The sequence below is a fragment of the Centruroides sculpturatus genome, unplaced genomic scaffold (genome assembly GCF_000671375.1).
Source record: "Centruroides sculpturatus isolate CEXI.00-Female unplaced genomic scaffold, Cexi_2.0 scaffold14, whole genome shotgun sequence".
In the NCBI taxonomy this organism is placed as follows: domain Eukaryota; kingdom Metazoa; phylum Arthropoda; class Arachnida; order Scorpiones; family Buthidae; genus Centruroides; species Centruroides sculpturatus.
The window spans coordinates 1,311,012-1,334,422 of NW_019384312.1; the positions used below are offsets into that span (position 1 = coordinate 1,311,012).

At 32.9% G+C, this 23,411-nt stretch overlaps 2 protein-coding genes across 6 annotated transcripts in view; both read right to left on the bottom strand.

Annotated features, from left to right (window-relative positions):
* Positions 1-1,407: 1,407 nt before the first annotated feature.
* LOC111622223 lies at positions 1,408-16,539 on the bottom strand. Of its 5 annotated transcripts, none has more exons than XM_023364584.1 (3): positions 16,400-16,539; positions 2,533-2,792; positions 1,408-2,400 (listed from the first exon to the last, which is right to left on the bottom strand). In XM_023364584.1, exons 2-3 carry the CDS (start codon positions 2,768-2,770, stop codon positions 1,916-1,918), a joined length of 723 nt encoding a protein of 240 aa, XP_023220352.1. In that variant the 5' UTR covers positions 2,771-2,792; positions 16,400-16,539; the 3' UTR covers positions 1,408-1,915. The 5 variants fall into 5 exon arrangements, with proteins under 5 accessions (XP_023220352.1, XP_023220370.1, XP_023220346.1 ...); XM_023364602.1 differs by lacking the exon at positions 16,400-16,539 and adding an exon at positions 9,811-9,835; XM_023364578.1 differs by lacking the exon at positions 16,400-16,539 and adding an exon at positions 7,997-8,428.
* A 5,873-nt stretch (positions 16,540-22,412) lies between these two features.
* LOC111621887 (uncharacterized protein CG43867-like) overlaps positions 22,413-23,411 on the bottom strand; it is a 243,537-nt gene continuing 242,538 nt past the window's right edge. The window contains exon 37 of the mRNA XM_023364145.1: positions 22,413-22,670. Within this exon, the coding sequence (XP_023219913.1) occupies positions 22,413-22,670 (258 nt within the window). The remainder of the gene's footprint in view (positions 22,671-23,411) is intronic.

Below are 23,411 nucleotides of genomic sequence, written 5' to 3' on the forward strand. Positions count from 1 at the left end.
TTTCCACCAGCAATTTCTTTTATTAAAGTGAAAATAGTATATAAAAAAAATCTCTCATTACACCTTTAATTCTGTGTATCAATTGTTGCAAAATAAAAATTAATGTATAAATTAAACGAAACGAAATACGATAGAATTAACTTTATTTAAAAATACTTAAATATTTCGAGTTTATTTAAGTATTATAAGAATCCGTGAACAACAATAGTAATGGGCTCATCTGGTGTTAATTTGTGTGTTAAGCGTGTGTTTCAAGGTTATGCAGAAAAGTTACAAAACAATTTCGTGTCAATTTCTTCACCAATAAGATGGAATTTTTTTTGAATTTTTCAACGTTTAAACGTGTTCTAATTTCGTATAAAAGAGTTTAAAAAGGCACGTAGACATACAAGAAATTGTAATCGAGAAACAATTGAATTAATAAAAAAACACAATAATAGTCGGACATCTTTTTAAAGCCCGAAAATCTGATATTTTCGTTAAAATTTTTATTTAAAAAAATTTTAATTATATTAGCTATAAATTTCATTTAAACATTACCACGAAAATTTCGTACGTATTATTATTATTATTTTTTTATTATTATTTAAAAGAAAAATCGGAGAATCTCCGAATGAATTTTAGGAAACTCGAGATTCAATTTGATTTTTTTTTTAAGATTCATTCATCGGAATATTTCCTGTTATCTCCTCACGCATCCGGTCGAAGCAGCACAATGGCACCCTCAGACTTCCGCTGAAACTCGGCAAACGAGTCAACGGACGTCGGACGCCTGTTGCGCTTTGGACGTCTCCAATTGGTTCGTCCTGGCATGACAGGGCGCGTGCTGTCTGACCGGAAATCCCTTAACTACGAAGTGATGTTTGCCAACTCTATCGAAATCCAAGACGAACGGGTTTTATCATTCTTCTCCTCCCCCTTTTTTCGACTTAGTTTCTAAGCTTAATGGCTGAGAAGAGGAGTTAAACATATTTTAAACCGATACAAAACTAGTGTATTTTTCTAGCCGAGAATTCTTGTAATCACGTTTAACCTTTTTTTTTTTTTTTTTTTTGCTAAACAGGTTAAAGGGAAATCTGGTAAATCATCAAGGACGCCATTTTTGGTCACCATTCCGAAATGTAAAACGTGTATAATTTTTAATCGCTTGCTCGAAATAAAATTTTTTTATAAGAATTAGGAGAGAAAAAAATGGATGAAATAAAGATTATAAAGTTATTAATTTAAATACAAAAATAATAATAATAAAACACTTAAGAAATGGTGTGGTTAGGAATCACTAGAGTAGTCGACCTTGAGGATTTGCTGGCAATAATAGGAAAAAAGTAAAAAAGCCATATAAAAGTTCATTTCTATGCCAATCAAATTATACATAAATGTGGTGAAAATAAAAGGAGAGGAGGCCCATTTCGGTCATGCTGCACAATAATTTATTTAAGAAAATATGTAGCAGCTATACATAATAAACATCACGTCACAGTCACGAATCAGAAAGATGAATTAATAATAATTATATATATTTATATATATATATATATTTATTTATTTATGTATATAGAAATGGCAAATAATAATTAAGTTTTCCTCTTTTTTTTTCTCTCTAGGCAGAAGGGGGTACTTAAGTACATCTAAATATTTTAAGTAGGAAAAAGATGATACGGAGCCATTTCGAAAAACCACCAGAAGTGAAATCCGTGGAAATACAATAAATGTAAACTGGATATTTTCCAAATATACAAGAAATGTACAGTTTTAGAGAAACGCGTTCCCCTCGGTGAATTATGTACAGTGGGTCCTTCCCGGCTGCCAAGAAAAAGGCGAGGAGAGGGGAGCTGTTATCACAGTTCTTTTTCTGTGTGTGTTTCTTTCCCATGTTGGCACACTTGGAACAGTCGACGTATGTACGAGTAGTGGCTTACGATTCCAACGACACTAAAAGGCTGTGATAAACGACGGAATCGAAGACGGATTCCCCCTGATGTCCGTTTCCTTGAGTAGTCCTGTACTGCGTGGCGCATTGACTCCCCGCACAATCCGTCTGTTGGCTCTGAGGCCTAGTGTCACATTTCGATTCTCCTATGGTGATCTGCAGCACGTTCTCGCTGACACCGTACGGTTCTTCGTCTTCCCATGGATCTCCCGAACGTTCTTGTTCCATCTCCCTTTGCAAACGTCGAACGGTATTGTGTATAAGGACGGATCGACGCAGAAACGTTTCGGCGTCGTCGATATTACGCAGTTTATTCACCGAAATTTTCAAAAGTTTTCTCCTCTCGTCTTTCTTCTTTCCTTTCTTCTTTTTCACCACTTCTTCGCCGGATACCGTTAAATCTGTTTCGATCTTCGGCCTTTTGCACCAGTTCTCGATGGCGTTTTCTGTTTGTTTTCTTTTCTCGGCTCCTGTTTTGGGACCAAGAGAAAGAGAGACATTTTTAGTTAAAAGTAAAGCACTCTACGAAGGAGGGGGAGGGTAAATAACCCTGAACGAAAATCTGGTTTTATGCCAGATTTACCAGTGTTAAAATAACTTACCTGAAGACGTAATGGCCGAGTTTGAATTGGTGGTGGTGGTGGTGGAGGTTGTGACGGTGGTGGTGATGGAAGTGGTGGTGTTGCCGTTACTGCTGTCCATCAGACTCAAAAGGGGTGGCCATTCCGTGGGATCGAAAAGAGCCGTCAACATGGCCGATTCGCGCTCCACTCCGTCCACGTCGAGATCGCAACAAGGCATTTGTATTTGTTTCGAGCTGGCCCGGGTTAACGGGGACATTACATTAAGCCACCATGGGAATCTACAAGAACGAAAGAATGACAATAATGAATAAAATAGATCGTATTTCATCTCACTCGATAAATTAATAAACATGTACAAGTGATGAAAATAGATAAAAATCAAAGAGATCGAATTAATTATACTTGACACTATTTTGTAATAATGATGAAATATCCTCTTTTTAATCAAAATATTTATTCATTTTACCATCGAAATCGTTTTCTAAACTCTACATATGTATTTAGGCTGTATAAATTTGGTAGTAAAAATGATTAAAAACGTTATTATTATTATTTTTTTAAAAATCTTCTTCAGTCATACTACGTTTTTATTTAGTGCAAAGTTCAAAAATTTGTTTTCGTCTTACTTACTAGAGCTGTATTGCGCAAAGTATTTTCGCTAAATTCCTGTTTACAATTCTCGACTATTCTCTTTCTATAAATATAGAAAGTAGTCTATTAATTTTAGGAAATGGATAGATCTAAAGCGAGTTAAAGATCTGTTGCCAGATTAGCAGGTTAAAGTCTGGATTGGCAGTACCGGTTAACAATCCTACTAAGCGTGCTATTAACGCTATTTAATCGTCGAGTAGGGATTATTAATTCGAGAGAATTTATTATTCGATCTTCGGCCAAGTGAGACGAAGGCATGGAGCGAATAAATTTGGAGAGCGACCTTGACGGGTCCCGTAGACACTACCGGGTCCAATGGCAGCTAGTTCAGTGACACGACCGGGCAGAGTAGGCTATTGCCCCCCATTCATCTCTTTCTCTCCCCTTTTGCTCGTCTCTCCGTCGGCCATTGTTCGTTCTTTGCACTCGCAGTTCGTCGCGAAGTTCGGGCATTAATTTAACGCTACCTTTATTTTCTCTGCCTTAAATTGAGCCTTTGTCTTTATCGCGTGGACTTATTTGCTTTTTTTTTTTCTGAATGCCCGCTGTCCCACTTTTTAAAATTCCTGTTGATCGAGCCGGGACGAATGCCTTATCTCTTATATTTTTCTATATTCCTGATGCTTCGTTTCAACTTTGATAAATACCTTTCTGGCGTTGCCCTTTCTAAGGAATTCGGCGGTTGTTTATGGATTTCTAATGCCTCTTGTCTGATCTGGATAATAATTCTTTCTGTTTTTCTTACTTTTACAAGTGTTTTTTTCTTTATTTATTTAATTTTTCGAAATCATTATAACATCTATATATATTATCTTGCAGTTAGTTTTTACTATTTAATTAAATAATTTCTATATTACAGTTTTTCCGTATGATGTTTTCATATATTTTAAAAATTCTAGTATCTTGCTCTTTGCATTTAGAAAAGAAACAGGTAGACATTGTGGTGTCTCGTTAAGCATTTATCTTAACTTTTCTATATTATATTAACTCTCCTAATAAACAGATCGGTGCGAAAGATAATTTAGGGAATAAGACAGGAAGGATGCACTTCGTAGATGTACTGTACTGTAGATATTACGCGATATGCTTTGGTAAAAGCGAACGAAACGAAACGCGGAAATTTTGTAACTAGATACGAGGGGAGGGAGAGAGAGAGAGAGAGAGAGGATGTGGGCCAGAGTTTTGTGGGTCACATTCATCTGGCTATTACTTAACTTACTGTTACGTGTCCCTGTTTCTAACAAGACATTGGCCTATATACGAATTCGTGTAACAATACGCTTTGCAATAGTGTCCTAAATAACGCAGGTAAACTGAAAAGAGTGATCACGTTCAGAAATAAGTAAAAAAATGGGAATTTTTCAAGAAAAATATTTAAAAAAACAGACGTGGAATACGCCAGGAGTTGAAGGATTGCAATATATTCAAACGAGTTTGAGGGAATTCCATGGTAATGTCCACCGTAAGTAGATGGGAGTGTAGGGCAGTAGGTCACTTGTCACTATTACAAGCGTTGACATTCTTTAGAGAAAGTCATTGGGTCATTTCGTGATCATTTTCCAATAACGGAATTTTTATAAAAACTTTCTCTACAAAATAAAACGATCAATTTATTGTATTTTTCTTTTAATAAAACCTTTCTGTTTATGCACAAAATGCAAACTATAAATAGAAAAATTTATAATAAACATCAAGTTATAAACGTTTAACGTATAGATTATTTATAATGAGAACCAATGTATAACTATAAACAAAAGTACAGTACACGGAGCAACAATGGAAGGACAATACGAATCGATACAAAAGAAATTACACGTCTTTTGAGAGTAAAACACAGTAATTCTGCTAATTAGCATTTATATTTCAACAAACTCGTTTAGAAATTAGTGGATATAAATAAATATATTTCGAGAATCATAGGCGTAGTTTAGACTAAAAGTCCCATCTACGTGCCGAATTTATAAACAATGCTCACCTGCACCATTCTACCAGCTGCTGCGTCACCTACTGTACGACAGATTCTGTTTCCTGTATTACTGTTTAAAAAAAAAATGCATAGCCTATAGCAAAAGCGGCGGAGCATAACCGTTTTGCCAACCTCGTGGCGAAACATCTAATTTAATTCATAACCTTATAAAATATTAAGAAAAGCTATAACAATGGGATCATTATCGGACAATGAATACGGGATAATCTTATTATTCTAACGATCCGGTCTCGGTGCTGAAAGCAATTAAAGTATGTACTAAGTTCGTCGCCGAATAGATAAACTTATTTGGTTGTCGGGTTAGTCGTGGCACATACCTATTTTCTTTCACTTTCAACGCTGGAGGGGTTAACGGGGGAAAACGGTGAACCCAGACAGGGCTAAACGATGGCGAATCTGGTGTGATTCATTGTCTTGGAGTCGAAGAAAGTGACCCAGATATAATTACCCATCGTCATCGTCAGTGGTGCACACGACGCCCACGAATGCGTCATCGTCTGAAATTCAACAACGGCGAGATTAATGCAATAAAATGAGGGAAAGTGATAAAAGTGGTCGGACACGAGAAGGATAAGAATGCAGTGCCATTACGCATTGCCATAAGATAATTGTCTTAATAATAAATACGACGACGACAAAACGCTAACGATTTCGAAGAGTCCCAGCCAAAACCGGAGTGCAGCTGGGCAGGCAGGTCAGGACGCAACTATTGAACCAGCAGGAATGGGGGAGAATGGAAGTTGGTCGCCTCCCACAGTGGGTCCGCAGGTGCAGACTCGCAGCCTCTATCTAGCAATGGAAGTAAAACGGGACGCCCTCTGTATATGTTGTAAATTTTCCCCTCACGGGGAAGTCAGATTATCGATTCGGTTCGTCTGTCGCGAGGATGGGAACCACACATAGCATAACAAGGGGTCGGAGCGTCTTGCAAACAAGTAGCGCGATTCCGTGTGGAGAAAGAGGAAATTATCCGACTGCCGAGGGGAAGGGAACGGACGAGTAAAGAATGTTGGCCAAATTCAAGCGGACGGTAAGCCGCACTGCACGCGCCACATTCCACAACCACGTGACAGAAGGCGGAGGGACTAGCGACTAATCGCCACTTCCGACTCTGTTTACCGCTTCATAAAATAAATAACTACACACGCGGTTACAAACAAGTAGGTAGCTTATTATCTCTCGTCAATCTAAACAAATAAATCAAACTTTGTTACATCTATATAAATTTAATACCGCGCTACGTATAGAAAAATACACACAACCGAAATAACTTATAATGAACAAACACATATACACATATCGAGGCTGGATTTGGCAGAGTTCCATCGCATTCAGTTTTGTTATTAATTAGTAGTGTGCATAGAGCGTATCACATTTAAGACACGGCAAAGAAGCATTAAATCGGCAATATTCCCTCACCAATCGGAGTCCGATTAACGGAGGAGTAACCATTACGTATCATAGAGTAGTCAAAAATTTATCGACCACCTCTCGAGGCCTCCCGGTTTTGTTTTAATTGCCGCCGATCTTATTCGTTTCTGTACGAAAACTGCAACCGAACAACACACGACTCGCAAAATCAATGCTAGAGACGGTTGCAAAACATGCTTATTTTGCTGTCAATTTGCTTCAGTCAAATGGTTGGGAGTTCTTACTCTGCTGGAGGTCGCTCGCAAATAATCGATGGATGGTAGCGGGGCGGTTAAGCTTAGAAGGTCATCGTTTGTTTCCGACGCTAAAAACGAGTTTGTTCAACTACCGAACCGGCGGATATCCATTCGGATTTTGCGGATGACCAGAATGGGCGCAAAGATTGGAGAGGCGCCATAGCGCAGAGGCAACCGGGCACGTAGCACGGGGTAAAAGGAGGAAAAAAAAAGAAGCATTTGCGATTAGCACCAGACGTAAACACGTCGAAAACGACCAGACTCGAAACAGGAGGGTTAATATCCCTTTTTCGGCCACCAAAAGCCTCGCAGGAATCCAATTGATTTAAGCTCATCGTCTGACACGATCACCGATATTATTTGGCTTGATTCCAATCCTACTGCTAAATGTAGTACAGTTGCAGTAGTATAACAATGGAAAGCAGGTAATATACACGGTAATACATACGCACAACAATAAAGATTCCTAATATGCAAAGCGACGGACAAGTCGCAGCGATTTTTGCAAAAGTTCAACGCCTGATCGTAACACGTCAAAGACATTAGATTACCTTATCGAGATAAATATTTAAAAAAAAAAAAACGCTCTAACTACCACTACGAAAGCAATTTACGAATTCGTATCGTATGACAAGTTAACTGTAAGTGAAGCACGGACAGAACCTTCAAGTCGAACCAAATCCTGTTAACCCATTATCTTGTTGACAAAGTCCACAGCGGGGGTTGGTGAATCGTTCTATCGTCATGCTTCTCGGGTTCAAAGGTCAACCATAATGCAACTCGCTACTGTATCTCTTCGACGAATTAATACCTAAAAGCTGATAACCAATACTCGCGCCAAAACAAAGCACGAATGGACGGAAAAAGAAAAAGTTAAATTAAATTTTATAATTAGAAAGTTGCACAAACTCTCTCTCTTTCTCTCGATATCGTACGAGTCAATGACTCGAATGATGCACACGGTTCTAATTTTATGTATACGGTCGATTACAGTATGCACGTCTCTTAAATATCATTAGGTATGTAGGTTTTAACCCGCGGGATATTTGACTTGTCTTCTATTATCCGTTAGCGTAAATCAAGACCCGCGTGACGTTGGCAGACCTTTTCGAGACAGAAATCGAACCTGCCAAAATCGTTTAGGAAATCGATTAAATAATAAAATAACATAACTTACCGCCCCAAAACCAGACTGAAGACGTATTTTTTTTTAATTCTCTCTCTCTCTCTCCTTAAAAGTTCTACTTCTTCGGAGCTGTCCTAAATAGCCGACAGGACGTAACGATGCAGACGTAATGCTTATTATTGTTATTTGACTTGGTTTCTTATCGAAAACACTTTTCTGCTATCCGCGTGCACCTAAAAGGTGCTGGTAATCCAACAATGCACAATTAACACTTTAACCGAACTTCCGGTGTATTTTTTTATTGGTTAGAAGTGAAAAAAACCGAGCCGACGTCCGACACACGTCTCGACTACTCGCCGTCTGCCTAGCAACTGACTGTCATCTGCTCGCTGCGTCGCCTTCGTTTACCGGGGATATTGCGCATGACGTTTAGTGATGTCACGGCTTACGTTTATAATGGACACGCTTGACTGACAGTTGTTTATCGCTCCGAAGAGAAGATCGTCTAAACTCTCGAAAAAAAAAAAGATAGAAAACGATAATAAACCCTCAAAAAATAAAACAACCTGTAGCATCATTAACTGTTAATGCCGTAATTGATTTACGTTTCCTATAATAGCAACAACCATATGCAGATTTTCCTGGCGTGTCGCTCTCCAACTTAAAAGTTTTTAACAATTAGCGGACGTTTCTGATTTTTCATCGTGTGAACGTCCTCTCAAGAATCTTTTTTTTTTTTTTTTTAACTTCTTTTTACCACGTTTATCATTATACTTCGACTTATATCGAGGTAATGATAAACGTGGCAAAAAGACAGACAGATAATTAAACAAGATCGAACGATAAAAGCGATGTAGAATAGAAAAGGTGACTCCCGAGTTGTTTACTTTAAAGAAGCTCGGATATCTTTATAAAAAGAAATATGTGATAAAACTGAAATAAGTTAAGTTCTGTGGAAGTTCGTCGTCCTCCAGCATCGAGTCTGAGCATTCTCCATAAGGCGAGAGTTCCTAGAATAGAGTACGTTCGGCTATTTTCTTAGAAAGTATGGACAGAGCTATCGTTTCTACAAATTGATATTTGAGGAAATTTCGACAATACATTCGATTCACGTAAATTACTCTCTCTTGATTTAAAATTAAATAAACGTAGTAAATTATAACTTATGTCGTTTAAGTGGAGATTTGTAATTGTATCCTACAGATGAATATAAGGGTTTAGTGTAGGAGTAGAACTTTATCTAAAGAGCTATACGTATTTGACTAGATATTAAATCTGTCTCAGATAAGTTGGTATCGTCATTTAACATTAGATATTATCATGAGATTATTTATAAAAGAATGAATGCCCAATAAATGGAAATCTAGACGAGCTACTACATTCGTGTGTTAGCAATTAAAAGATAATTTAATGTAACCTTTTATCTATCGTAAAATCATCATTGAATGATGTTCAAACACGTTGTCGGATATAAGACGATTAAAGAGCTTCCTCGCTATAGAATATATATATATATATAGAAAATAAATCAGATAAGACGGATAATTAAAGTATTATGAATTATTATTATTATAACTCTTTCCTTCCCTCCTATTTCTCTTATTAATTTATACAAAGAATTAGAAATATACAAAAATTTATCTAGAATTTGAGAAAGTGGAATTTGATTGGTTAACTTCTGAAAACAGACACTTAACCAATCGATACGTCGCGAATTTAAACATTCTAAGCTTGGTTAAGTGATATCGAAACGGAATAAATAACGTTCTAATATAGTTAGTAATTAATTTAAAGTTATATAATTTGCATATAAAGTATATCTAGTACAGTCTTAATTTCTAGAAGTGGTAAACAGATTATCATACTTGCAAGGTCAAAAGCACTTTTTTTCAATTCACCACTGATTAACCAGGCCATTCTGCATTGCGACTATAAATAGTTTTATACCTAACCGATGTCGTGATAGCCTGGCAAATGTTTTTGAATTCGACTATACCACAGGTCGGCAAACTTTAATTTCCATAGATTCTCACCAAACTTCTACATCTGTAAATTAAGTTCTGTTTAAAAAAAAATATATATATATATATATACTTAATTCGGTCTTGTAACTTATACAGGTTTAAATAATACGCAATTTAGAACTAAAATATAACTTTTTTAAATGAGAAAATGTATTTCAATTATTTTTTAAATAAACACGTGGCCATTGACTTGAGAATTTATATAAATACGGATATTTGATAAAGATGAGAAGTGTCGAAGGTCGTTGCTGGATGCACATTTTGTGAACAAACACACGACTGCAGCAAATCAAATTCTAAAACAATATTAAGATGTAATTTAAGAGAAATGATTTTCTTTATGCCTTAGAGCATACCTTAAAATAAATTTAGTAAATCAAAAATTATTTATCTGAAGATGAAATATTAAACATTAATCATTGTAATTAAGTATTTTGTAACAATTATTTAACCTTTTTTTTTTTTTTAAGATAAGAGCCATTCTAAATGGTATTTTTTTCTTTTTAAACTATACTTAATTTATAATTTAAATGGCCTTTATAGTGCCAATCTTTTCGTAACTAAAATATTCAACAACGTTAAAGATTTTCTAGACATTAAGCGGGTTTTATAANTAAATCAAAAATTATTTATCTGAAGATGAAATATTAAACATTAATCATTGTAATTAAGTATTTTGTAACAATTATTTAACCTTTTTTTTTTTTTTTAAGATAAGAGCCATTTTAAATGGTATTTTTTTCTTTTTAAACTATACTTAATTTATAATTTAAATGGCCTTTATAGTGCCAATCTTTTCGTAACTAAAATATTCAACAACGTTAAAGATTTTCTAGACATTAAGCGGGTTTTATAAATTGAAAACAAAGTATTTCTTTTTTATTTATTTATTTATTTATTCCGGTGCACAATAACTTCAAATAGTGCATCGTGTAATCTTATGATATTGATGTATTTTACTACACAATATGCATTATAGAAAACACCAGAGTAGTTGAATAACACGTTTGTAGCTTCTTAGCTTCCTAACTTCTTTGTATAACAATGTCTTTCTTTAGCTTAGCTTGTCAATTCAAAATAACGTAGGATCATTTGAAATACGATTTTTCATAATTTGCATAAAGAACTATTCGAAATATCTTATTTTTAAAGCTAAAAAATTCATTTTTTTTTTAGCTTTCAAAAGACAAAAGAAAGAGATCGGTTCGTATGTCTGTACATTTATTTTAACAGTTTAATAATTGATATCTTAACACGATATTAAAATAGAAAAAGTAGAAAATGTAATAATATTTATGTAAAAACTAAATTTAAAAAAATAAAATGATACAAAATAATAAAAATGGAATATATTAAAATATATTGTTATATTTTCAGGTGGTTTTCATTATAAAAATTTCTTTCATACCACTTGTGTAACAGGTATCCAATCCTATTTAATAAGCTCTTAACCATTCTGAAAATTTATATATTGTATGTTGAACTATATAAAGTCGTATATAATCGTATTTTTAATATAATATAAGAACTTTTATTCAAAAATAAATATCAATACTTCTTTCAAAGAGGATTATATAGACTATATAGGCCTATATATATTTTTATTGGGCTCAAATTTTAAAGTATGTTAGTAGAATAAAATAAAATACACAAGGAAAACACAGCTAATAATAAAATCTAGTCAAATTAATTAAAATTCGATTATTTATTTATAGTTTCGTGATAAATTTAATAGCAATCGTATTAAAAATTAGTTAGCCTAAATACAGATAATCTAATTGGGCTTTTTTACTATTAAAAGATACATATTTTATCAGTAATTATTTTCATATTTAGGATATTCTCCAATATATTGATATAGTTTTTATCTTTTAGCAATTTGCCAATATATATATATATATATATACTTATGCTTGCTGTATTGAAGAGATAACATCGCTGTTTTTTTTTTTTTCTCTCTCTCACCAGACATCACTCTCGAGTACCTTCTTTATAGGAGAACAGATAGGATACGAAGATATAACTTTGAACATATTCTATATAACCAGCCTATTTCGGCTTTCGGAATAAAAAAAAATATATATATTGGTGTATTTTTTGAACGAAAAATGTCTCAACTTTATAAGATCTTTCGAAAACCAAAGATATATTTTTTCAATAAGTTCCTAAGCCAACTCTGGTTATGAATTCTAGCGCAAAAAAAAAAAAAAAAAAAANTGAAGAATTCACAACTAGGAGAAAGTCCAGCACTAATTAGGAGAAGAGCAGCTTCTACGTCAGAATCTTCACCCAAAACAAAACCACCTCCAAGACCACATTCAGATGTTGGAAGTTCTTTAAATGGAAATTCTAGTGTTGTTGAAGCATTCATGGTAATTAAAATTAATAATAATATAATTTAAGATATAAACTTTTAAATGAATAGAATACTTAAATTTTTTAAAATTCAATATGTTATTTAGGTATTAAATTCATAGAGCTTAAGTTAATAATTATATTTTAATTTTAAATAAAATTTACAGTTTTTAAATATTGCTTTAATATAATGTTTGATTGGTAACTTTAGAATAAAATAAAATATTTTTCATTGCAATCATCATATATGGATATTTAATTTGACTGAATTTTCTAAATAAGCATATGTTATGCTTTATAATATTCATTTATATAATTAAATTTGCTTATATTAGTATTGATAGTAACTATTTTACATTACATTTCTGAAATATTCTGATAATAAAAAGTTATGGATATTACACATTAAAATTCATAAAATATAGAATGAACCAGAATTTACCATTTGCAATCCAATGCTGCAATTAACTTTTATAATTTCAATAATTATTTGTTCATGTTTTTTATTCTTTGTGTATATATATATGTTCCATTCCAGAATTATTCTTGCTATATTTGCATTCATAATTTGAAAAATGGCATATTGTTATAAATTAAATTTAAAAGATTTTTTCTTGTTCTAGAGCAGATATTGAATTTGTATTGTAACAGTCCTCCATATCTAAATGTCTATTTTTTCTTTCTTATTTGAAATATTGATAATTCAGCTATTTGTTTATGTATATTTATTATGTTTATCAGGATATATTTTTTTATTTGTTAACTCTCTTGACAATCAGTATTATTATTATTTTTTTCTTTTTAAAGATGAAACATTCTTCAATAGTAAAGCTTGGAATGACTACGAAAGAAATAGCATAAATTTGTACGAATCCGGGTACATTCGTGCCATTATTTCCATCATTCAATAACACTAACCGAATCTATTACATTTGATGAGAACAGGAATACAATTCATTATGTGTTAGTGCCTAGTATAAGAAAAATTAAATTAAAAAAACGTCTGAAATTTACTAAAATCTATTCTTTTCTTAAAATTATAGAACAAACTTCAAGTATCAAAATCCAAAGAGGTAATATAGATATACATAAATTTTCTAACAAAATAATTGGATATAATACAAGTCGACCCCCCTATAACACTGTTGATTTTTCCGTTTTATAAGAATTCCATGTTGTACGAATCACTTAGATTTTACAAATACGTGTGCCGGGCTATGAACAGCTCACGTATTTGTAAAATCTAAGTGACTCGTACAACATGGAATTCATATAAAGCAGAAAAATCAACAGTGTTATAGGGAGGTCGACTGTAGTTTCTAAACTATTTTATTATAGATTTTATCTAAAGAATGACATTAAAATAGAACAATCCAAGTAAAATTATGCAATATTCCCCCCCAAAAAAAAGGTAACTAAAACTTTCAAAAGAAAGGTTCCATACCAAAATGGAAAACAGAAAAGATGATAATTAACATTCTACTGTAGACAAATTTCCACTTGTATTTGTATCCAATAAGTAAAATCGCCTCCGGATATAACGGTCATTTTGTAAAGCATGTATTCTGAGAACGATTTCGAACCTCGTCCGAAAAATGAAGGTTACGTGAGACATACTAGATACAATGTCACTGATAGAATTAAACGGGGGTAGAGACAAAATCGAATGAGTTTCCGAGAACAAACGATCGATGTAATTACAGAAAACAATGATAATAAGGTAAACACGTGTTACAAATTTGCTTAGTACGGATTAGTTAGTAACTAACTAGTATCGAGTATTCGAGAACACGTTAATAATTATAGATATTGAAATAAACTATTAATTATAGTATTAAAATTCTTCAAGAAATAAGTGAAGCATTATATTTTCATTAAACCCAAGTGAATTTGAATTAGAACCTTTCACGTCAGACATTTGCTTCGGTAGAATTTTCTGAGGTGAAATGTTTTCTTATAAAAGATTGGTTTCAATATCTTGTTATTAATTCCGGTTTATACAGGTTTTTGATTATAAGAAACGTTTTACTAAATAAAGAAACCAATAATAAATTCGAATTATTATTTTTTTCAAATCCTCAAAGACTGTTTTCAATTGCATTCGATAGTAAAAGATCAGCATAAATCAATCGTCATATTTCCAAGTTAAGCAATTCTTAAAGGAAGAATAAAAACTTAACTGTATCAAATAACCAATAATTTGATAATTTAAAAACATACAAAAGTTCTTCTTGAAAATATATCGAAATCAGTCTATTCGAAAAGTAATGTTGACTCGACTACATTTGTACATCTGTTATCAGGTCATTGATATTGTCCTTGAAATGATGTTATAGCTTGTTTACTACATTTATAAAATGATTAAAAAAAAATGATATTCAATATATTTTTAAACTTAAACTTTCAAATTTTATAAAATATTTTATTAAACTTTTGTCTTTATCTAAAGTCTTCTTTACACAGGAATAACATAAATTGGAATGAAAGTAATAGAAATACTTAAAGGTTAGTATATCGGAAAAACGCTAATAATAATACAAATATTTATAGATATTCGATTTAAAATAGAAATATATATATATATATATATTTAAAAAACTAGTTGTAAAATGTTATTAAACTTTAGTTTAATTTTGCAAGTTAAGATGAATGTGGAATTTGCGCGATAGTATATCAGTATTTTGCCATACATTCTTAAATTGCTTGTTGTTGTTAGCTTCAAGGTTACTTAAGTCTAGGATATATATATATATATAGGCCTATTTTCTTTAATTTAAACAAGCGTAACGATATAATAATAATAATAATAGTCTAATAATAAATGGATAAAATAATGATTAATTTTTCATTTTTTAAATATAATCGAATCATATATTTAATTAATACCAATTAAAATATTTAAAACAAGAATAAGAATTAGCTTAATTTTTTGTGTAAATACAGTAGACCCCCTATAACACGGTAGATAATTCCGTGTTGTACGAGTCACTTATATTTTACAAATACGTAAGCCATTCACAGCCCGACACACGTATTTGTAAAATCTAAGTGACTCGTACAACACGGAATAATCTACCGTGTTATAGGGGGTGTCTCCTGTATACATACAAAATAAGAGAGAGATTTCTTAAAGTTTTAAATAATCTAATTTTAAAAATGTTTTAGATATTGTAGAATTACTTATTAAAAACATTTCAATAAATCTAACGCAGTAATAACATTCAATCGATAATAGTAACAATTAAAAGTAATCTATACAACTATGAATTAGAAGCACACACACACACAAAAAAGTTCATTTCTTTCTGGTGCATCCTTAATTGTCTAAGAAAAGTAATCTTGGAAGAAATTTCCTATACTTCGAGCAAGAAATTACTCACGTGACAGGTTTGAAAATATTTGGTTAGAAGGACTTAAGCGTGTTTAATTCGATAAATAGATGTTACTAGTAAAGAATAAACCCAATTGAATAGAGCTATAAAAAAAAGATATATAGCTCTATAACTCTACTTTTATTTTTATATCCAGCTGTAATTTGGACATTCGTAAGCATTTGTTTGCTAGTAATTATTATTACTCAAAAGGAAATGTTACGAAGCATCTACTCTCGGTAATGACGGTCAAACTAGTTATTTAACTGTTGAGAAAAATGATTAATTAATCTTTTCTCCACTACCGTTTCGTAATTTACTATGAAAAGACTTATTCTGACTGACAGCATCAACAAAACTTAAGAAATAAAGTTGAATGCTCCCATCGTTAAACAACGGTAACAACTTTTATAATGATTTTTCACGCTCCGTATTAACCTTTGAGAAGATCAAGAGAAATCAGAACGTGAAGGGAAAGCTTATACTAACCAAATGAATCTATAATAAGAAAAACCACTACTGGGTTTTCCCTAAGTCGACCTTGAGTTAAATCGTATGCGTGACGTCAAGGACGAGTATCAACTAACGTAATCGACTTTCTAACACTTGTTTTTTTTAACGTTTAAATTGTGTAATTTACGAAAAAAAAAATATATATATACAGTATAAACATTTTTTCTCAATAAAATAAAAATTAAACTTACGTTTTCTCTCCGGCTTCGATTTTTACTCGCGACCTTAAACTTTATCGCGCCCACGCGTCGCGCGCGACGGGAAATTTCTAGTTTGTCGACGACGACGACGACGACGCCTTCGCTAATACACCATATCCATATAACGTCACTACCGTTGTAGCGGTTACAAGGTTACCACGTAAGCGGTGTAAACCATAAAAAGTTAATACGTAGAAGAGAGATGACGTCGTGTATCCAGGAAATATCGTCATCATTTATAGGAAGTTTTCCGTTTAATATTTTTCTTTCCCTCCCCTTTTCTCTCTGTCTGTCTTTCTCTTGTTATATATATATATATATATTTCTCGCTCTCGTCATTGAACATCTCGCTTTCTCCTATTTTTTTACATCGTTATCTACGAAACGACTTTAATAATATAGAACGAAACAGAAATTAAGAACGAAAACAATGATTAGAACAAATTCCTAGAAGAAGAAGAAGAAGAAAAAAAAAAGTTTATCGTATATAAATTTATTATTATTATTTTAAGAGTAAAACGTAATTTAAGCAAGCGAATTGCAATACATCCTTTGAAATTGTGACGTGTTGGATAACTGAAGTTGTAAACAATTATTACGTCACGTAATTGCCACGCCTTAGGAAATTGTCTAGATTTGTAGTGTAGTACAACACTTATTTCTTATCATTTTTTATTTTTTTTTTATTTGTTTCTTACGTAGTTAATATTAAATAAATTGTTATTTATTATAACAAAACATAAGGGCGTAAATTAGTAATAGAAAGAAAAATACCGGAATTAGTTGAATCGATGCGGAAATTTTATTCAAACGTTTCCGTATTCTGTGGTGTGTAACCATTCAGTGACGTCACGTGTTTTGCTCAATACCAAAACAAATTTCTAAACACTAGAGATCTCGTTTAAAAAGCGATTTCTACTTAGAGTAGTTTATATAGATTTTATAAAAGGTACATAATTTTCCGTAAAGTTTTCAATGAAAGGAGAGGCTGTTTTGAGATTTTTAGACCACCCACATCTCAACAGGAGAGAGAGAAAGAGAGAGAGAGAGAAAAAAAAATAAAATTATAAAAATAGACTATTTCCTGCCTTTCGAGTTATAATGAGAGGAGGAGGAAAGTTTCAAGGGAGAGATGGAAAAATCGCTTTTTTAAGAAACGAATAAAACTCAATTGCTTTTGATCATAAAGCTATAAATTGAGCCCTTTATATAAAATTGGAATGTCTCTCTCTCTTCCATGATTATTTAAGTGAATACAATTCTTGACTTTTCTGCCATTGACCACAATAGTTATAAATCGAGAGTAGAAAGAACTATCAAACATCTTATAGAACATCGTATTGACCTTGGAAACGAATTTCTATCAACAACACACAATCGGCCAATGTTCCCTTTTTCGATAAGACGAATGGAGCATTCCGACACTACCACCGTTTGGCTTACGTAATTTCGAACTCACTTTAACATCTCAAACTTAACACTCCTTATAGTTTATTGGAAGAAAAAAAAAACCAGAGTGAGAAAACTGCAAATTACTTTTAGGAAAGTGAAGAAGAAGAGGGAGGGGGGAATACCAGCATGCGGTGAGTACGCATGAGCCGATCGTTGAAGAAATTGATAGCTGTCGTCCTCCCCGATAACGTAAATGTGTGATATTCTCCCATAAATATTAGGATTAGTGATAAATATCTGGAAATTTGTGTCGAGAAGGAGTCGACTTTACGTCATTTCCTAAAATGTTTTCACTTTTTATGACTTAGAAAATAACTTTCCCATAGAGTCTGCGAAGTAAAAAAAAAAGAAAACAAAAACTAGAAACTAGAAATTAAAACTAAATAATGTATTAAATAAATAAATTCAGTAGAGTCGAACGATAAACAATATCGAAATCGATAAATATATTTCACACGTTGCAATTCTTACGGTAGATTACATATATTTACATATACGATAATTGAAGCGTATATGGTACATTTTAATGCTAAAGTTCTATTATTGAATTAATTTCATATAAGAATTGATCATGTTTGTAATGGCGCCTTGACTTTTCTGTCAACCAAGACAAAAGAGAAATCAAAACTCGATCCTTATTTAATATAAATATTCAATTAATTACTCTTATTAGAATGAGAAATTCGGTATTTTTATTAGCTTAATACTTCAATCAGTTAACCTATTGTTGAGTCTGCAAGATTAACACTTATGAAGAAAGTCGAAAGTGTTAATACAATATTCAACGTTTCGAGTTAATGTATGTAAGCGTTGTAACGTTTACGAGTGTAACATCAATGAAATGAACAATTATACTCGCTTTATTAGTATTATCGTATATTTGTTTCGTGTTATTAACACTGAATATTGTTAAAGGAACACGCACGAAGACACTACCATTTTATTTATACGTCGACCGAGCGCATAACCAAGAAACCGATCTTCTACAAATTAATCACCGTAGATTGTCTACTATAGACGAATAAATACATTAGAAACAGTAATAAATTACATTGCAACGTTATATTTACTATATTTAATCGATAATATCCTCTATTAAATCATAATTGCCTTTAAGTCGTTACAATGTTATCGTCTAGTGTTTATCCTTTTTAAATATTAACTACCCACTCCGTGGTATTATTTTTAATATTATAAATATTAGTTTTATGTATAAATGATGACACTTTATTTTATATAAAACTAATTTCTTCGTATAGATAATTTTGCACTACATAAAACATATTTGTCTGCAGATGCAAATTTACTGGTGTATAATTAATTGAGATTTATGACGTCGAGGATTTCGTTTCGGGTCCCACGTAAAAAGATGTATTAAGGTAATTTAGAATATGCTAATTAGCGTAATTGTCAATAAATCTACGTCACTTTATTACCGTTGTTGGAGTGACTGGCATACATGACTAACCATTTACACAAAATGCTAAGCACGAATTAACATAAAAAAAAAACACGTTCAACTCTCAGCCGATACGTAATTTAATTCATATAAATTTATTTATTTTATTTTTGTAGTTGTGTGGAAATAGATGGAAATCATTTTAGGTTACCGGTTGAAAAAATTAAGAAAGGTTTATTGGCAAATACAAACAAAGATGTGTATACTCTTGGGTTTCCCACCTTTAAACATATTAAGCATACTGTAAGTAATAATTAAGTATTTTTTTAATTGAATGAAATTCTTTTTATATAGTTATACAGAATTAATGTAAGACTTTACAATTGAAAAGATGAAAATTAATCAATATCATTACATATATATTTATTGCCCATATATTATATATTTAGTTTACATGCACAAAAAAGTTATTGATAGATTAAAATCAAACTTTTATAACAAATAATGTAAATATAAATTATATTTACATTATCATGTAAATATAATTTATATTTACATTATTTAATATTATACATTCCAATTTGTAATTGAATGTATAATATTAAATTAGTATAGAAATTATTTGCAAACAAACTTTTTCTGGTTTGATAATTTTAACAAATTTTAAAATGAAATATGCTTATTAGGCTGAATTGAAGAATGAGAGAATAAAAGTTTTTCATGCAGTTTCTTCTGGTGAAAACATGATAATTACCATAAAGAAAAAAAATAAAAAGGTAAATATTAAATTATTTTATAGTTTGTTTCGTGTAAGAAGAAAATTTGACATTAAATCTATAATTTAATANTTTTGTTAGAAGATTCGTGTTTAAATATTCAAAATTCTCGAGGTAAGAATTTTTAGTTAATAGATAAAGTTTTCTTCTTCTCGCTGAATGGATTTAAATGAAATCGTAACGTATGCTTAGAGGTAAATGAATGTTTTAAAAGCATCTCAATCCAGTTCGAAATGCCTTTAGGAATGTTTAACAATAATAACAAAGTCCTGTTTCTTAACACGAACGGTAGCTTAAATACTGAGCATTCAGGTGACTGGAACAAGGTATGTAGTGAATGGAGGGTATCGGGGACATCGTTAAGGTCCGTTACTTCTACGACTTAATTGCTTTAATTGGTTTGTCACAGCGTCCTTGCGGTGAAAGAGATTACGAGGTGTGAACCGGACTGCCTACTAGAAAGAGTAAAAAGTTCTGTTAATCGATAGGAAAATAAGTCCTGGGTGGATTTTTACTCGCGCTCTCTCTCTCTCTGCTCCGACATCCCCATTTCTAAATGCTAGGGTCAATGAATATAATGCAGTAGAATAGAAAGGGAGAAAAAATAGATTTTTGACGTAACGATCGACCCATAAATAGAATAATCGATTACTTTTTAATCACGTGATACGGGAGAAACATTCACGCTCGCTTTTACTTCATTAATATTGCTATCCGTTCACGTTTACGGTTAAGTAGATAGAAAACGTATAGGTACGATATAATAATGTTGGCCTATTTTTTTTTCTTTTTTGAAGTATAACCATTGCTTCACCAGGGGAAGGTCGAATGGATGTGCAAACTCATCCGAATCGTACATTTAATATCATTGCAGAATCAAAACCCATAGACAAACAAAAGAGAAAGTTAATTCTCGGCGTACACTTAGTAGTTCTGTAATGACAATTCTCTGATTACAAAACTTAGAAGAGAGAGAGAGAGAGGTTCGTTTTAATAATCGACCGCGATGATTCGATAAACGAAGTATTATATTATATTTATACAAGTATAAACGAATCAATTATTTATGTGTGTAACTATATTATTTAGGTACTAATCGGGGATGTTTAAATGTTAATAATGCTATTTTCTATTCAAAATTTACTCATTTTTAAGGGTAAGAAAGGAATTATAATGGTTTTTCTTGTAGTGTTTGTAAATCGAGTTACACGATGTTTATGTGTATGTGAGCACCTTGTTATAAGTTGATGAGAGCTATCATTTAGCGTTCTTCCAAACCTATTCATTAAATTGTCGATAAAGATCATCCTTCAATAGCCTTGACTTCCTTAATGATGATGATGCTATCGAAGGAAGCACTGTAACTCTCGTTCGTGCACGATTCGAAAAATGCTTAGAAAATAATTTTGTATACGTTTTCTTTGTCACTAAGAATATTTAGACTACGAATGTTATACATAAAAGGAATTTCTATTAATTATAGACAAAAGATGAAAAATAAAAGTTTATTTCTCTGCAATACGGCTGTTAACTTCGATCTTTAATGTATTCTACCGTTGGAGTTTTTTTTTTCTCCTACTGTTCTGTTACTGATATAAAATAGATTGATGATGGGTCTTCTGCAGAATCTCGATCTAACTTGGCCTTGAGTTGAAGATGTTCTCCTTTTAGCCCAGTCGATAATTGTATGAAATGTCTGCGGAGATATTACAAAACAACGCCTGACAAAATCTAGATTTTGTTCATAATAATTTCGTTGAGAAAAGACATTTATGACTATCGAACGCCTAATGATCGGATAATAAACTGCGCCGGGTTATCCACGGAAGAATAGAATTAATTGGATTCGATCTACGATTCGAATTGTAAAAGAAAAATTCTTGTGATTGTTAAACGAGAAAAGGACAAGATGAAAGAGACTAGACAAAAGTGATCTTTTCTTTTATTATCAATAGCACAACCGCGCACAGACAAACACACACACACATACATACGCATACACACATACATACACGCACATGCACACACACACTCACACATATATATACGGATCACGTACATTATATTAAAGTTTTACATGAAAGAAACGAACTGAAGGAAATGCAAAAATAGATTCTTCGTCTCGATGATTTGGGTGCGCATTAAAAAACAAAAAGTTCCGTGGGATGTTTTTTTTTACTTTCCCTCACTTTTTACACCTCAGACGAAGACGTTGGGAGTTAAGGACTAGAGTCCTCTCACTTTTCACCGCTTAATTCCACATTTCGGAGGAACCGTGGCATCCGGAAGGAAGGATAAAAAAGATTATTTACATTATTAATATAGGAAAATATCAGATCCTTTTTTCAAAATAAAACAGGATCGGGAATCTGTACAGTCACGTGGAATCGCTTCCACCTCGTTTCTTGCAAGATTCGCTCCGATGAAGCAATCGGGAATCGGCCTCGGCCGCCATCTTGACGATATCGGGCGAATCTACAGCTGTTCCACACGACGGTAGAGTGTTGCTGGCCCTGATCTTCGCTCGAATCTTCTCCAACCTGCTTAAGGTACTGACTTGAGGGGATGGAGGCACTAGAGCAGGTCGCCCTAGGGCGTTCATGTAATCAGCGATTAACAGCGTCATCTCTAGGATCTGAAAAAGAAACGTCTAATAACCACAACTTTTCTTTTCCATTCCTAACGATCAATTAACTTCCTGCTAATTAGTAAATACCACACGCGACTAATGTGTCCGGACGTCTCCTATTCATCGATCAATTTTGCAACCGAAATGCCATTTTTTCCTTCTAATATCCGAAAAGGAAGGAAGGAAGGAAGAAAATTAGGAAAAGAAAAAAGAAAAATTCCCGTCTACAAACGAGACGTCTGTTCCTCCGACAGAGGGAGAGAGAGAAAGAGCAAAATGCAGCAGGGGCGATAAACATCCACGCTTTCGCCACGTGGATTCTGTTGCCATGACGACGGAGAGAAAACCCTCCGTGTCAACGAACCGAGAAGATCGAACGTACCATTGGTCGTATCGAGAGCACGTGATCGAGTATCTCCCGCCGTCGCACTTTTTCTGCTTCTTCCCCGCCTTCCTTTCCGATCGAACTAGAAAATGATTCGAATCAAAGGTCAAAGGTCGACGGAGCCGTTCCGCTTTCCGGCGAAGGCACGTGGTCGACAAGTCACGTGGTCGGCGGACACGTAACGAATAATCCAGATGGGAAGACGGCAAGCAAGAGACAGGTGGGTCCTTTTAGGCTAACAGCGCAGCAGTACCCAACCGGTGCCTCAGGAACTGCACTCGCGACCTTGTTTCTCATTCTTAATATCCCGAAGGGATGCTGTTCACCCCAGAAACAAAATGATGACTTTTTCTCTGGCCCCT